At 47.9% G+C, this 15,307-nt stretch overlaps 1 protein-coding gene across 4 annotated transcripts in view; it reads left to right on the top strand.

Moving 5' to 3' along the window:
- Positions 1-15,307, top strand: part of LOC126535791 (probable ATP-dependent DNA helicase HFM1) — a 266,705-nt gene that overhangs the window by 68,498 nt on the left and 182,900 nt on the right. For all 4 annotated transcript variants that reach the window (XM_072287418.1, XM_055073057.2, XM_072287419.1 and 1 more), the window contains exons 4-6: positions 4,980-5,071; positions 7,257-7,363; positions 13,231-13,278. In XM_072287418.1, the coding sequence (XP_072143519.1) occupies positions 4,980-5,071; positions 7,257-7,363; positions 13,231-13,278 (247 nt within the window). The remainder of the gene's footprint in view (positions 1-4,979; positions 5,072-7,256; positions 7,364-13,230; positions 13,279-15,307) is intronic.

The raw sequence follows: 15,307 nt of genomic DNA, 5'->3' as shown, positions 1-15,307 counted from the left end.
TCCTTGTACTATAAATGTAAAACGTCACACCTGCAAACCTGAGCATCCACCCTAACATTTCAAACACTTTTTGAATGCTCGGCAGTTATGCTTATAAGCACATTCTGACAGCAAATCTACACCACCTTAATTTAAGCGCGATATAAAGGGTTGTATGTGCATAGCCAAGCTGTTCTAGCGTGCATGCAGGAATACAGCACTGTCCAGTGGCACCGTATAGTCCAGGCGTAACAGTGAACAACTAGTAAACAAAGCGGCTAATAATACTAAGCTGACCCATATGTAGGAGCATTATATTATCTAACCCACATGAAACGTTGCTTTCAGTGTACTGAATAACCACAGCTTGGATGTGCCAAGTTATATTACTGCACACACACAGCGCTCAAACGGTCTGTACAATGGTGAGCAATGCGCCAAGGAATGAAAGAAAACTTGTGATGTGTGGATTTGAATAGTAGATGTGAATGCATACCCAATTCACTAGTATGTGTGTTTTCTTCTGGAACAATTTTACATTTGGCACAGAGGCTGAGCCATTGCGGTCTCCTGACTGCAAATTTCTGTGCTCTCACAGTGCTAATGGGGGTGTCATTTCATTTGTCTACCCGAATAGTGGAATAGATAACGGAACACAACAATCTTCCCGTTTTATGCAGAACACCTCGTGCTTTATTCACGAAACTGAACCTAAGGAACTATTCGCTGGTTTGTTATGCTATAAAAAAAAATGGCAATGAATGTCTCCTCACTTTTTGTGTGGCCCTGTCTTCCGCCACATGAGCACTCATTTCATTGTCATGTGCATGTTAAAGCAGCTATTAATTAAGCGAAACAAGCACAATACTACTAACTACATGAACCTTTTCACACCACTAGAGGTCACTGGACTTACTGCTAAGCTAGGTCACTTGATAATCTCGGTTTCCTTTCAAATAAATGCAGGTAGTGGCCAGCTGCTTATGTTATTTATGCATATTTTCATTTTCCTAAAGTAGGGCTGTGCATCAGCTAGCTAGGTTGTTGCTGCATAACTACATAAACAACATGCAGCCCATGCCCAACTAACTCAAATAACGTGAGTAGAGCTTACAATAGTTCATGTATGATGTGCATCCTGTGTGAGCTTATTTATATATATACATATATATATATATATATATATATATATATATATATATATATATATAGAGAGAGAGAGAGAGAGAGAGAGAGAGACTGAGAGTGAACTTGCACCAGCAGTTCAGTGAATGAGTGAATGAGCACCAGCAGTTCAGTCGGCTGGGCCTAGGCCTCCCACGATGGGACGTCGAGGTCTTGCCTCTTCGCCGCTCCGTAGGCCTGCTGGGTCGCCCAGAGTTGGTCGTCGAGATGGGAGCTGCGCAGGGCGGCATGCCATCTCGACGAGAGGGTCACGGGATTAAGCTCTTGGTATTGATGTTTGCACTCCCATAGCATGTGGGGGAGTGTTGCCGATTCAGTTTTACAGACCGTGCACGTCTGGCTCGGGTAGATGTCAGGGTATATAGTGTGACAGCGTGTGAGGGAGGGGTATGTATTCGTCTGTAACAGGCGAATAGTGGTTGCCTGTGCCCTGTTTAACTTGCGGTGAGGGGTGGGAAAGGTTCTTCTTGCGAGATAAAATGACTTTACAAGATCGTTGTATCTTGTAAGGCGGTCGCGTCCTGCGGGTGCACCTGCACCGTCTCCGGCACGGTTGACTAGTCCTCGTGCTACGGAGTGTGTAACCTCGTTGAGGTTGGTGAGGGGCGGGTGGAAAACGCCGGCACGTGCTGGGATCCAGACGAGGGTGATTTGATTTTCAGACGAATGCGGGGCTTGTCGTAAGATACGGAGTGATTGATGAGAAATGCGACCTTTGATGTAGTTGTTGACTGCTGCGCGAGAATCGCTCAGTATGGTGTGACAGGATGGGTCAAGAGTGGCCAGGGCGATGGCCACTTCCTCGGCCGTCTCGGCATTTTTGGTAATGATGCTGGCAGCATGTCGGAGCAAGCCGCCTGCTGTGGTAAACGCCGCAAAGCGCTGTCCATCTTGGTACTCAGCTGCGTCGACAACACCGCGGGCGTCACGCCCGCAGTGTTGGCGTAGGCTTTGATGAGGGAAGTAGCTCGTGCCTTCCTGCGTTCTTTGTTGTAGTCTGGGTGCATGTTTTTCGGAATAGGGTCAGCGTGTATCCATTACTGAATGTCGCGTGCTATTGGGTGTTTGTCTCCATGTTGACGGTGGTAGGTGATATTAAGCTTGTTTAGAATGCTGCGGCCCGTTTCCGTGAGAGTAAGCCGCTCTAGTTGAGATCGACGTTGGGCCTCGATTAACTCGTCTAGCGTGTTGTGGATACCTAATTGTAGTAGAAGTTCCGTGCTGGTGTGGTTGGGTAGTCCTAAGACCTGCTTATAGGCTCCTCTAATGACGATATCCAGTTTAGTCTTTTTGTTTAGTTATAGAGCAATCAAAATAAGACACGCATGTATGATGCTGACAGTATCAAACAATCCCAGGTCGATCATCCTTGTTTGCTGCCATGGATGAGAGAGGAAGCATGCCTGTCATGATACTTCTTAATTTTGTGCACTTTGGTAAGGTTTTGTACATTGTTGAAATGTTAAATTAGGTATGTCTAAGTAGTAAGGTGGCAACAGATTGGCCACCCAGGCTGGCAAGAAAGAATACAAACGTTTGATTTCACTTAAAATAAGTTTTCTTATCAGCAATATAAATTATTTGCTTTCAAATACATACTCTCTTTGGAAACATCTCATGACTATATATCTACATAAGCTCACCGCTATACATATATGAATTGTTCACTCACTGCTTAACCTTCATTTCTTGTTGCATGAAGTTAACCACTTATGCACAACATTATTGCACAGAGTGAGAACTTCATTCACCGTTAGCGTTGCGTGCGTTAGCGTTCAACGCTAAATCCTGAAAATAGCGTACGTACGTAAGCTCCAGCAGCGTTTACGTATAGCGCATGCGCAGTGTGGTGCACGCAACGCTAACGCTAACGCTAAATCTTTGCGTTTGCTGCTTTTCGCTATACTAAAATTGTCTAATGTCAGAATATCGGCAAGCCCCGTTTGCTCTCTGACCCATACAGCTCTCTTCCCGTCTTTTAACTTGACACCTAAAATAATATATGTAGGACATTTTTGGTCTTTTGTTGAATGTTTAAGATCATTTTTCGGAGGACCACTTTAAGCCTTTGATTGCATGGGAACAGTCCTTGGCGGACCGCACTACTGCGCTGATGGTGTGCTTTCGTTTACCTGCTTATTGGATATAACTTCACCACGTGCAAGCTCAGTACTAAGATCTGCAAAAGAAGACTTGCCTTGTGAAGAAATAATCGGACGGTACAAGTAAGTGTACAAAGTTGTTCAGACAATGTTAGTGTAAATCACACTGCCGGCCCTCACGTATATGAGCCCCGTTCGTGGTCTGGCTAGCCAAAATAGGAAGCACTTCTTATTCTGAGGCTAAATAAATGAATAATGTAGCAACTGAGACAAAACGTGCGCGAACGCTCCCGAATGCTCCAACGTTATCGCACAGTCATTTCCAACGAAATAAAATTTAATGTTTGTTGTAACGCCCTAGGCGAAGGCATCATGCCCGAATGACTGATGTGGCTTCAATCACCGCTTCCGTTCGCTTTAAAGACGCAGCTGTATAAGTGAGCAGTCGGCGGTGTCGCAAAACATGTTTGCACCGTCTATTTCTGATGAATACTTTGGGGCAGCCATGCTTCACGGCTACTTGCGACGATTCGCAAACCGCATTGAGCGAAGACGCGTACAAAGAAACGGGAACGTGTACGACCACGCTATCCTCGTCGTGACTCCAGAGCATATATATTATTCTTTTACATTTTCCTCCCCTAAAATTTCGCTCCTGCCGCCTTTTCTTCCCAGGGTTGAAATAAAGCTCTCGGATGTAGCTTCAGTGAGACAGGAAATAAATAGGAGCTAAAACAGAAGCGCCAAACTATCGCACTGCTCGCATGAACGCGTGGCGTCGTCTGCTATGCTGCAACGCACGAGGGGGCGCCACTATCATGAGGCGAGAGCGTGCGAACTAGCGTGGCGCGGAGATGGCGCTGCTGTTAATCATTGAGGGGTTTTAATGGGGACATTAAAGGCATAAGTCGACGTGAACTGTTTAAATACCATTTCAGAAACATCGCGATGCTTCTTTTGTGCCAAGGAAAGACTTAGTTTAGGAGAAAATTGCATCTGAGGGGTCCAAATACCTTTTTCGAAAGTGAAATCTCCGGCTACCCGACAGGGGGAATTGTGACGTTGCATGCGCCATCATTACCCTTTGCTGCCGTCGGTGAGTAAAACGGTACCCGACAGACGGCGGTGGAGTGGAGCGTTCGGGCATCCCGCGACATCACATGGAATTCTCCGCTACGTGCAGTTTGTGCGCGTGCCAGCAAAACCAGCGCAGCGCTACGCGATAACGAAACTACTGAAATGCGAAAGTGTGGGCGGCGCTGAAACGACCGAAACCTTTCGTAATTTCAATTACTTCTTTATTCTGCACATGAAAGAGAACTGGACAAGTAGAATTTTATTCCCTCTTATTATACAGTGCAAGTGTTTCTTTTTTTTTTTGCGAGGAATGGTTGAGTACCAGTGATAGATTTTACCTGAGGAGTGCTTTCGTCGTCGGGCAAGCACTTGAATGTCTCGGGAGAGTCTCTAATCATGTCCTGCATTTATCTCAACTTCTCGATTATTAAGGCTCTGTTCGCGATAATATTGGCGCCTCAGAGATTCTCGAGCCTATCACTTTAGCTTGACTTAACCCCTTTAATAGGGAAGCCCGAGAGAGGACAGCACACGCCACGAGGCGCTTCGACGGTGGCCGCTGCATCGACAGCCATATCGCTAGATGGGACAGTGCCGAAGAATGGCCCCCGAGCACGGCGCGTTCTTTTCCCGCAGGCGCCGGCTGCCTGATGGCGCGGCAGTGCATCTCGCTGGACACCATGCGGTGCTTCTCGGAGCTCGGCGGGAAGCTGTCGATCGCCGACCTGGTGAGTGGCCCGCACGGTGCGAGGAAGAAACGAACCCCATCGGTCCCGACGAGCCAAAACCATTGCGAATAGTGCGAGAAGTGCAGAGAGATGAACCCTTCTTCAATTTTCGTCGTGGCCACGCGCTCACTAGCGGGAACCTACACATCTGCCGACGGTACGGCAGTGCGGCATCATCCGTGTAATCGACGTCCTCTCCAGTTCAGTGCCTCGGCGATATTTGGCTGCGGCAATAGGACATGCACACCTCGTACCATTTTACGGTGGCAGGTTCGCCACGGGGGGCGTCGTTGTGGCCCACGAGAACCGTAATTCGAGACTGGGAGCACGCGATACATTGTGTACAATGCTCAAAGAAAGAAGCACGATGATAAGAGGTGCATTCTAAGCCACGATGTTTTTTGTTTAATGCGAAGCATATCTTGGCGAAGATTTGCCACTTAGACAGTATCTATCTAGACGTCTTCGTCTTGGAGCTCTCGTGGTCGTTTAGTTAAGTTAGTATGTACCAAAATTGGCATCACATGACGAAACTCTATGACGAACATAAATGATCTGCAATGACCTGAATATCACGACACCCGTGTCATGTAGGCCATGAAACAACCGCCTATATACGTCTTGGTGACATCGTATGACGAGTGTATGAAGAACATAAATCATAAGCCATGGCATGAATGTCATCACATGCGTTGCATGTAGGCCTTGACACAACCGACTACATACGTCGTGGTGCTCTCGTGTTTCACCCCCCGCACATTGGTTCGCATAACATCGATTCCCCCAGGGATCTGCCGGCTTTCTTGGTGACGAGACGCGCTATTCATCGACGGAACGGGGGCAAAATGGAAGCAGTACACGTCCACATTTCTCGCCACGGGCGCTGCTTACTCCAAGTGCGCCACAACGGTTCTCTCGAACACGGTGGTTCCGAACGACCGCGGTGTTGTGCACCTGCGCACGGCGCAGAATACGAACAACGCTTCAGGCGCGAGCATGCTTTGACCAGTTCAGCGGCAGTTCCTCGAATGTATTTGCGACGGGGACAAAGTGCCAATCGACAGCTTAACCTGTACGTTCTTTCTAAATGATAACCTGAAGCAGTAAGACATTTAGTAAATCACAGGGGCGACGGACAACTGCATTTGAGGTGTTTTGTTCTTAAATGCGTTGAAGATAATAAGACGCAGCACCGATAAGCCTCAAAAACACCACAGTCATTTACATTTTGTCTCCTCACTTTTCATCTCGCCGACCATGCGTCCCCGCTGTCTCGAGCAAGCACAGTTCTAAAACGCAGCAGTATATTGGTGCCCGTGTTCAGCGAAACATCGCGTTCTGATGCAATGGGCCTCGCCACCACGCGGCATGAGCTGCATGCACGTCGGTGACAGTTGTCGCCGTGCAGCATACAGGGTGTCCTGGCTAACTTTAGCGAGTCTAAACATATGCAAATGCCACGTAGGTGGACAGAACCAAGGTCACGTTGTTTGCCGTTGCTCGGAGATACCCAGTTTATTTTTTTGCATTTCGCCTAATTAGATGATTAATCTTCATGAATTATTCAGCTTATCAAACATTATAATTAGATTAAAAGCGTCAATGATAATATTGTAGAGCAACATGACGAACTCCCGATACAGCTTTCTGTTGCTCAATACGTGCTACATAAAAGTGTTTTTCCGAGCGTGACAGAAGTCCGAAAATGCACGCAAAGTGCCTCGAGCGGCGAGACGCGCGGCAATTTTGTGTGCATTTGCGGGCTGCTTTACGCTCGAAAAAAAAACTTTTCTGTAGCACGTATTGAGCAACCGAAAGCTGTATCGGGAGTTCTTGGTGTTGCTCTACAATTTTATCATTGACGGTTATCTTCTAATAATATTTTGAAAAATCATTAATTCATTAAGATTAATTATCTAATTGGGCGGAAGAAAAAATAGTTTGAGTATCTCCAAACGATGGCAAACAACATTACCTTGGTTCTGACCAGCTACGCGGCATTTGCGCGTTTCTAAACCTTGGTGCATTATAGTTGGGGCACCCTGTATATATATGGCATGTACATACGCAGGCATCAGCATTTTACGGTCACCTCTGTCCTAGCACTTTCAAAGGAAGTTGATTGTGATTGGAAAGCTAGAGTTTGCTCGTCACACCTAAAGCGGTCGTGACCGATGGCACGCAGCTGTGGTCGCTGAGCTGCTGCTCGGAGTTCGCCGACGTCCAGCTGCGCAACAACGAGAAGGCGGCACTAAACGCACTCAACGGGAGCCGCCGAAAGCCTGGAATACGGTGAGTGCCTAGCACAGCCATGCGCACAGTCCCCGGTGGTTCGCCACCTGGCGCGGTGCTCGAGTGCTTACCCGGCGGCTCCTTTGGCGTGAACGTCTCCCACCGACGTCCGCACGCAGCCGCGTTTTCATTCGTAGGCGTGACAAGCGTTTGCTCGACCGCCGATTTCGCCCTCCGACTATGGGTGGTCCACTCGTTCATCACTTGCGGTCGCCGCCAGTGTTCGTCCAAACCGTTTGCCGCGTAGGGCACTGGTTTGCGCGAGACGGTGGCATGGCGGGTCAGTGACCGGGGCGTGAACGCGGCCGGCGTGTTCGGATGGCAGGGACCTCAGTGTGAGCTCGCTTCGAGCCAGCGGCTGCGCCGTGGAACGCAGTGCGCTGAACTGCGGCCACAATCTTGTCGGGGAACTGGGCCAGAGATTCCGACGTCGAGAACGAAGACGCGGTCAGAATCATGTGCACCTGCGGTGGAAGTCAGTCGAAGGAGCCAGGTGTCGGCAACGGCTTGCGTACGACGCAGTAAGTCGGTAGGCTTGCAATCACCGAGCTCCTCCAATGTAAGAAGTTGCTGTAATCGATGCTGCTCCGTTTCAGCGGTGGTCGACGGGTGGGGAGCGTAGAACATCGCGAACAATCGCAGTAATCAGGTGGAAGCGCTCCAAGGACGTTGTCGAACTGCGAACTGACGTGGTGGCGACGGAACAAGGATTTGATGACAATGAACCAAAGTTTCGAGTTCGACGACCGGAGCTCCGGGAGCTTGAGAACGGAGACCTCGGGATCGCGGGTTAGTGGCGGAAGTACTTGATTGGGAAGGAGGACGGCGCGGCTCCTTGCGGCTGAGGCACTCGGGGCGATGACCGGAGTCGTCAGAAGAAAAACGAGAGAGACGCTGAGGCCTGGCGTCCACGAATGATGTTTTTCAGCCGAGCCCGCTCAGATTGCGCCGATCACACACTGCTCGCGGTGGACCGTCATGGCGCTGGTCGTGACGTCGTCTCTCGTGACCGGACCGTTGTGGCACGTCCGCTAAAGCCTCACCCCCGGCACTGTGGGACACTCCTGTGCCGCCTCGGGCCACCCGAAACCCAGCGAGGGCTTTGCGCTGCTGATATCGAGGTCGCGGATTCGATTCGCGGCCGCCGCGTTTCGATGGGAGTGTATAATGTAGGAACGGTGGTGTACTCACATTTAGATGCAACCAAATGCTGTCAAAATTATTTCGGGGTCTCTCACTACCGCCTCCCCTCATGATCAGACGGTGGTTTTGGCACGTAAAACCCAAAATTTTAATGACTTTTAATTTAATAGCTTTACTTACTAATAATCCACAAATAATAAATATAATAATTAATAACTCACGCAGTCGCGCGTGAGTTGCGTGATGGCTGTTTGATCAATTTGGAAAGCAGTTTAACGTGTGAGTAAGCCTTCTATATGAGAACAACGCTAGTCTACTGGCGAGATGGAACCTTTATTTTGACGTTCACGCCAAAAGAAGCGCCGGGTAAGCACTCAGGCACCCTAACCTCTAATCATTGAGCCACACATGCGTTTGTCGCGCCAACGTCAACTACGTATATACCTCTTCGAGACGACGGAGGCGTCCGGCACGTCGCATCGAACGTGGGACGAGGGCACGTATGCGCGACAACAAGTGGCCCGCGTAGCAGTTGTCGTTGCTTGTATAAAAAGCGAGAGCGTCACTGCCTCTCCCGTCGTGTCATCTCGAGAAGCTGTGCTTGAACACACCACTTTCGGGATCGGCTCACATTCCAAAGCCTTTCTTTGCATAAGAGCTACGTGGGTGCTATCCCTTCTGGATCGGCCCGAGTGGTGTAGCGGTACGTTTAGCACCGCACTCTCCTTGAGGAGCGGAACTTGCACCTGTGAACTCTCGCTATCAGGTAATGGAAGCATAACTGCGAGTCGGCCTAGTTGGAACACATTCATTTCTGAAGAAAGTTTTTGAGCGCAAAACAAACAGGGACAAAGAAAAGGACCAACACAAGGACGAGTGCTTTCTAAGAATCGGTTTTATTTTCGAAGAACCACCTGCTTAAATACCCACAGATAGGTAGTGTGTCTTCTAGGGTAAAAAGTAAGTTCGAAAGTAAGGATGGTGCAGAGAAACAATGCAGTATTAAACATCCGAGTAAGAACCAATTTGTCGATTGCGCGAAGAATGATGTGTGGTCATGTGTACGTAGGGCAGACTGCGAGATGCATTAACACGAGACTAAGGGAACACTTGTCTAGTCTGAAAGGTCGCCCTAATACGCATTTGGCAATACATTGTCAAGAACATGCTTGCTTACCTTGTCTTATAAACACAGAAGCATTGTTTAGGCATAGAAATCAAACCATGAGAGAAATTGTGGAAGCTCACGGGATTGCAAAACTAAAAGAAAAATGCATCAGTCATCCTTCTGTTTCATTGCTAGATAAAGAGAATTTGCTCCTGCCATCATATCCTTGACGCATTTTCATCTTAAGTACTCGTTTTATGCGCTTTGCTGTTTTTATGTCGACCGGGTAACGCTGATCCGAGGCATTTTATCGCAAGTGTTGTTATTGCGCTATTAGCGTGTTCTGTTGACTGGATCGCGTCGATCTGCAGGTATTTAAATAGGTGGTTCTTCGAAAATAAAACCAGTTGTTAGAAGGTGCTCGGCCTTGTGCTGCTCCTTTTCTGTGTCCCTGTTTGCTTTGCACTCAAAAAGATTGTTTAAAAATGAATCAGGTATTCAAATTATAAAACCAAGTCCTCATACAGTAGCGCGTCAGTTGGCTGATGCCTATTTAAAAAGAAAAATGAAAGGCGATTGACGTGTAAGTGAACATTCTGGTGCAATTCACAATGATTAACATTCCTTTCTGGGAAATCGCTTTTGATTGGGCCCGTTGCGCATGTGCTGTAGAGCTGTATATTTTATTTATTTCATTCTAGTAATACCCTCCGGGCAAAAGGCATTATGGAGGCGATTGTTTACATCATTTTAATAACACATACAATGTCAGCTAACTACAATACTCTAAAAATGTATAGACGCGTATATATAAGAAGAAGCTGTAAGTTGGATCACTCCAATAACAATGTTAGCTGGTGCGGAACGAAACTGCTCATGATCGGTGAGGGTTACTACAGATCCGGGAAGCTGGTTCCAGACAAATAGTGTTCAGGGAATGAAAGAATCTCTGAATGCTATGGTTAGACATGCAAGAACACCAATTTCATTATAACAATAAATCCAAGCCGACGCATGTGAAGCGGGAGTAATAAGCATGTCACGAAGAACAGGACTATGGCTTCTCTGTGTGATATAGTAGGAATATACTATATGATACGAATAGGAATATAGTCTGTATTATTCTGAAAACATAGCAGTTGAAAGTTATACAATTTCTTCACCCAAGTAAAAAAGAAATGATGACGGCGCCGTCATCTTGCCACTGTCGTCTAACACACAATTGCTCGACTTTATACAAACACGTTGTTCCATCTGCTAACGTTTTCCAACACCAAACCGCAGCCAGCTACCTGCAAAACACTTCGCATAACATCGATTCCCACAGTTGGCGGGATCTGCAAAACATTCTTTACAGTTGTATTATCGCACCATTGATATTGTGTATGACTGTGCCTTCTTGCCTGACATTGTACTCCTGTGGCAATAAAGCCCAAGGGAACAGAGATTGAAAATTTCACGCGCGATGCATTACAATTAAATTATGGGTGTGCCAAAACCACCTTTTGATTATGAGGCAGGCTGTAGTGGGGGACTCCAAAAATTTCGACCACCTGGTTATTTTTTAACGTGCACCTAAATCTAAGTACACGGATGCTTCCGCCCCCATCGAAATGCGGCCGCCGTGGCCGGGATTCGATCCTGCGACCTCGTGCTCAGCAGCCCAACATCATAGCTTTAAATCGTTCGCATGGGCAGGTTAGGAGTGTTTCGAAATAAAGGTTGGCACAGAGAAAGCCAATGAACCGAAGATTTGCGAAATTTCAATATAGTTGAATAATTAGCGTAGCCGCAATTGTTACATAAGGCACGGAATCCGGCGCGTTTTGTCAAATGAAATTCGGTCACCTGAAAGGGTGGCTCTTCGCGCAGCGGTCACTTTCAACGTTTGTCTCAAAAGTGTGGGCATTTGACTCGTGGCACAGAACGGAAGGGGCGCAAAGTGCTGACTGACTGAAAGCGAGAAATCTTGCTTTCGCGGATTGTACGCCTAGCTATCCATATCCCGAACCCTATGCTGTTGGCATCATTTCGTCGTCGTCGAACTGATCAGTCATGAAAGCGCGCGTTTTATTTTATAGCGCAGCTCATAAGCCCACACCACACGTACGATTGCGGACATGCGGAAGCTTGCGTACATTCAACTCTCAGTGAAGCAGATTTATATCATGCCAAAAAGTGCTTAATCTTGGCTTTTTGCGCTGATTTAACGGCTCTAAAAATATATCAATTATGTTTATAGATATCGAAGCATCTTGAAACATTGTCGATAACAAAGTGCGAAGTTGCGTCTTCCAAGGCGTCTATGGTGAGCCCAGTGAACGCGTCGCTCGCATGGGGGCGCGTTTTTGTGGATTCAAACCACCATTCCTCGCGAGGCATGCGCGTGTAGACGCGAGCTTGCGCTGCAAGCGTACGTGTAGCATTAGGCGCCCGCTCCTGCGGTGAGCGTTGGCGGCATGACCGAACGAACGAGCACAGCGAAAGATGAAAGAGTGAAGAGCGGGATATGAAAGACCTGAGCCGCGGCCGATACCAATGAGAGCGGCTCCTTCAATGACGTGAGCGTGTTAAACTGATGTCATGCGGACCCGCCCAACCGCTCAATGCGTACTCGAAACTGGTCTCAGCCGGACCGCTCGCTCCGTACTATCGTCTGCTCGCGTCAGCTCTCTCTCTCTCACTTGTTTGGTTTGCTTGGTTTGGTTTCATTCGCGCTTGTTTGTTTCGATTGTCATCGTTTGCGATTGTTTTGTAATCTGACTGTATGAGCGATGCGATTTGTGTAGTACTTTCTGGAAGCCACGCGGCACCAGCGACTACACTGGAACGTTCGACGAGTCATGTATAAAAAACGACGCGCTTGACCCGCAGATCAGATTTTCGATGATTGCCGACTGTGCTAAATGTCCCTCTCAAGTTATTTTCCTCAATATATCGCGAAATGAGAAGACGTATAAACTAGCGCTCAAATTTTGCAATTGGGAGTATTGTAATCGTTGACGAATTAAAGAAACCCGCCGTGGTTGCTCAGTGGCTATGGTGTTGGGCTGCTGAGCACGATGTCGCGGGATCGAATCCCGGCCACGGCGGCCGCATTTCGATGGGGACGAAATGCGAAAACACCCGTGTACTTAGATTTAGGTGCACGTTAAAGATCCCCAGGTGGTCGAAATTTCCGGAGTCCTCCAGTACGGCGTGCCTCATAATCAGAAGTGGTTTTGGCACGTAAAACCCCATAATTAAATTTTTTAATTAAAGAAAAATCATTACTACGGCCGGACAATGAGGTTTCGGTTTTCTTTCAAAAAACGTATTCCTTTGTGTTCCTTTATTCGCCAGTGTGTATGAAATTGAAGCGGCTGTCTGAAGAAAGAACCGAAGGTGGAAATGCTGATTATGAGCGTGACGATGATAATGCTGATATAGTCATTTGGCCAAATCTGACCCTTAGAAGAGGACTTGTTTTCGTCAGGGAGAAACACCGACTCCAGGCTTCTGTTATTGGCGCGCTCTTTGTCCGCTATGTTCAAGAGTCATTTCTCTCTCGATGAGACGTATCAACATTATCGTGCCCATGAAACTGACCTGAGCCGACTCCTGATTATCCCTCCAGGTTCCCCATGACTGGCAGGATCAAGACTACCGAGATGAAAGTCAACTGGTGGGTATGTGGAAAGTAGCATAAGGATTTCCGGCTTCGAGTGAATATGTCGCGTTATAATTGCTGTCATTCAATACGCGAAATTATTCTCACTTTTGTTGGGGACAACAACAGCACCACTAAGCGTAACGCCGTATTCCTCACTTGGCGATAACGAGGCGACCATGAGTTCTCTCTTACGAAGGTCCGCCTATAGCCCGCTCACCTGTGCTCCACTGAGGATTCCGAGCCGCGCATTCGCCTTTCTGACTCGTGACATTTCAACCAACGGCGCCTCGACTCGAGAAAGTGGCTGACCGGCAGCGTCCCGCGGCGTGGGCTCGATTCCTTTGCAGGCAGCAACTTCTGGGCGTTTGTTTCTCGAGCTATTTGTCAACGTAGAAATCACTGAGGAACTGCCCTCTTCAGTCGAGTTGAGACGCTCCACTTGGCGGAAGAGCATTGGCGGCTGTAGGTGGAAATGCAAGGTAATGGTATGTTCGCGAAATGACCGAATGACCATTCACATGGCCGCTGAACCCATTACATCAAAACTTCCGAGTTCTTCGGTTACTGAAGGGTCCCAGGACAGGTGCATCGATGTCCGTGTGATCGGCACACCGCGGTTGTTTCGTATTCGCTCGGTTCTCTCGACTGGGCCGTTCTGATGCACTCGTATTTGACCGAAAAATTGAGTTGGCTGCTGGAATTCTCGCTTCCTCGCCCAGCGGCTGTCGATGCTGGCTGTCAGCGTCGGGGCATCGCCGCTTTACTTCTAGCGGCGAGTGCCGACCGTGGCGGCCGCATTTCCGTGCAGTCGTAATGGAAAGGGCACACGTCTGACCCCAGCTGGTCACAACTCTTCTTTAAGTCCCAGATTGTGCACGCGACTTACTGCAGTTACTTTCACTAAGAATGCACCAAGAAAAGTTGCAAAAGGTTATGGTTGTAACCTTGATCACGACCGTCTATTTGTAGAATTGATTTTTTCAACATATTCAAAACACATACGCACACAAAAGAAATAGCGCAAGAAGAACGTATGATCTGTAGCGCGATCACTTCGAAACCTGCACCGATTCGAGCATGGCTTTGTCTCTTAAAGCAACATCTTGATGGTCACAGCTTGCGATCGAGTAGTATCACAAACCATAGATGTGCACGTCGACCCAATGGTGATACTTGATTGTCACTTGATTGTCACCCTGTTGTCAAAATACATTTGCCGCCTCCTGTGCGCATTAAAGAAGCACCGAAGAAAAATATGGTGAACATATAAATAAACAGACTACACCACAAGGTTTTTTTTTACTTCCAGAGAACTGCTTTGCTGAGACCGTTCATGATAACGGCAATGACGGGTAGTAATATACATGAGTTTGTCTTAACCTTAGTGCTTGTGGCTTGATCCATTCTTGTCGCATTATTGAGTTTAGTCGTGTACAATGGCCCAGTAGATGACGTCTATGGGCTTTTACGCTGTCTATGACGTCATTCACTTCAACAGAGGGGCCTGGAAAGCTGTAGGGAGCCGTGTGCCACTCATTCCATCAGAAAGGGCGCTGACATGGCAATGGCGGCGCGTGTCGCGTCAGTCTTTTCGTCGTCCTATTGGTCCACGGCGGAAACGTTGGCGTCCCTGGATGACGTCAACAAGCTACTGGACCTTCACTTAGGAGCCATCTGTATGTAGGCGCTACTCGCTCGAGAGATGGAGGACAGGATGCAGCGCCGTTGTAACCACATCTGCGGCAGCACGAAAAGTTACCGGACAGATAAATGCAGGGCTGTCGCCCAATACACTGACGCTGTATGTGCTAATTCAGCGGAAGTTCGCACGGTGGAGCAACTGACTATATTATGCTAAATGCATCTGACGCACCGTGCGGTTACTGTAATTTGTTACACCCGTTGTTTACTGCAAGTGCAACGCATGCTTGCTCATGGAGGCTTACTTAAAATGAAATTGGGCGATGTGCATACCTGATTTAGTCATGATAGCGATCTCAAAGCAGCACTCGGGCCACAGAAAGTCGTCGGGTCTCAGCGG

Source organism: Dermacentor andersoni, chromosome 3 (genome assembly GCF_023375885.2).
Source record: "Dermacentor andersoni chromosome 3, qqDerAnde1_hic_scaffold, whole genome shotgun sequence".
In the NCBI taxonomy this organism is placed as follows: Eukaryota; Metazoa; Arthropoda; class Arachnida; order Ixodida; family Ixodidae; genus Dermacentor; species Dermacentor andersoni.
This window is presented reverse-complemented; position numbering and strand designations above follow the sequence as displayed.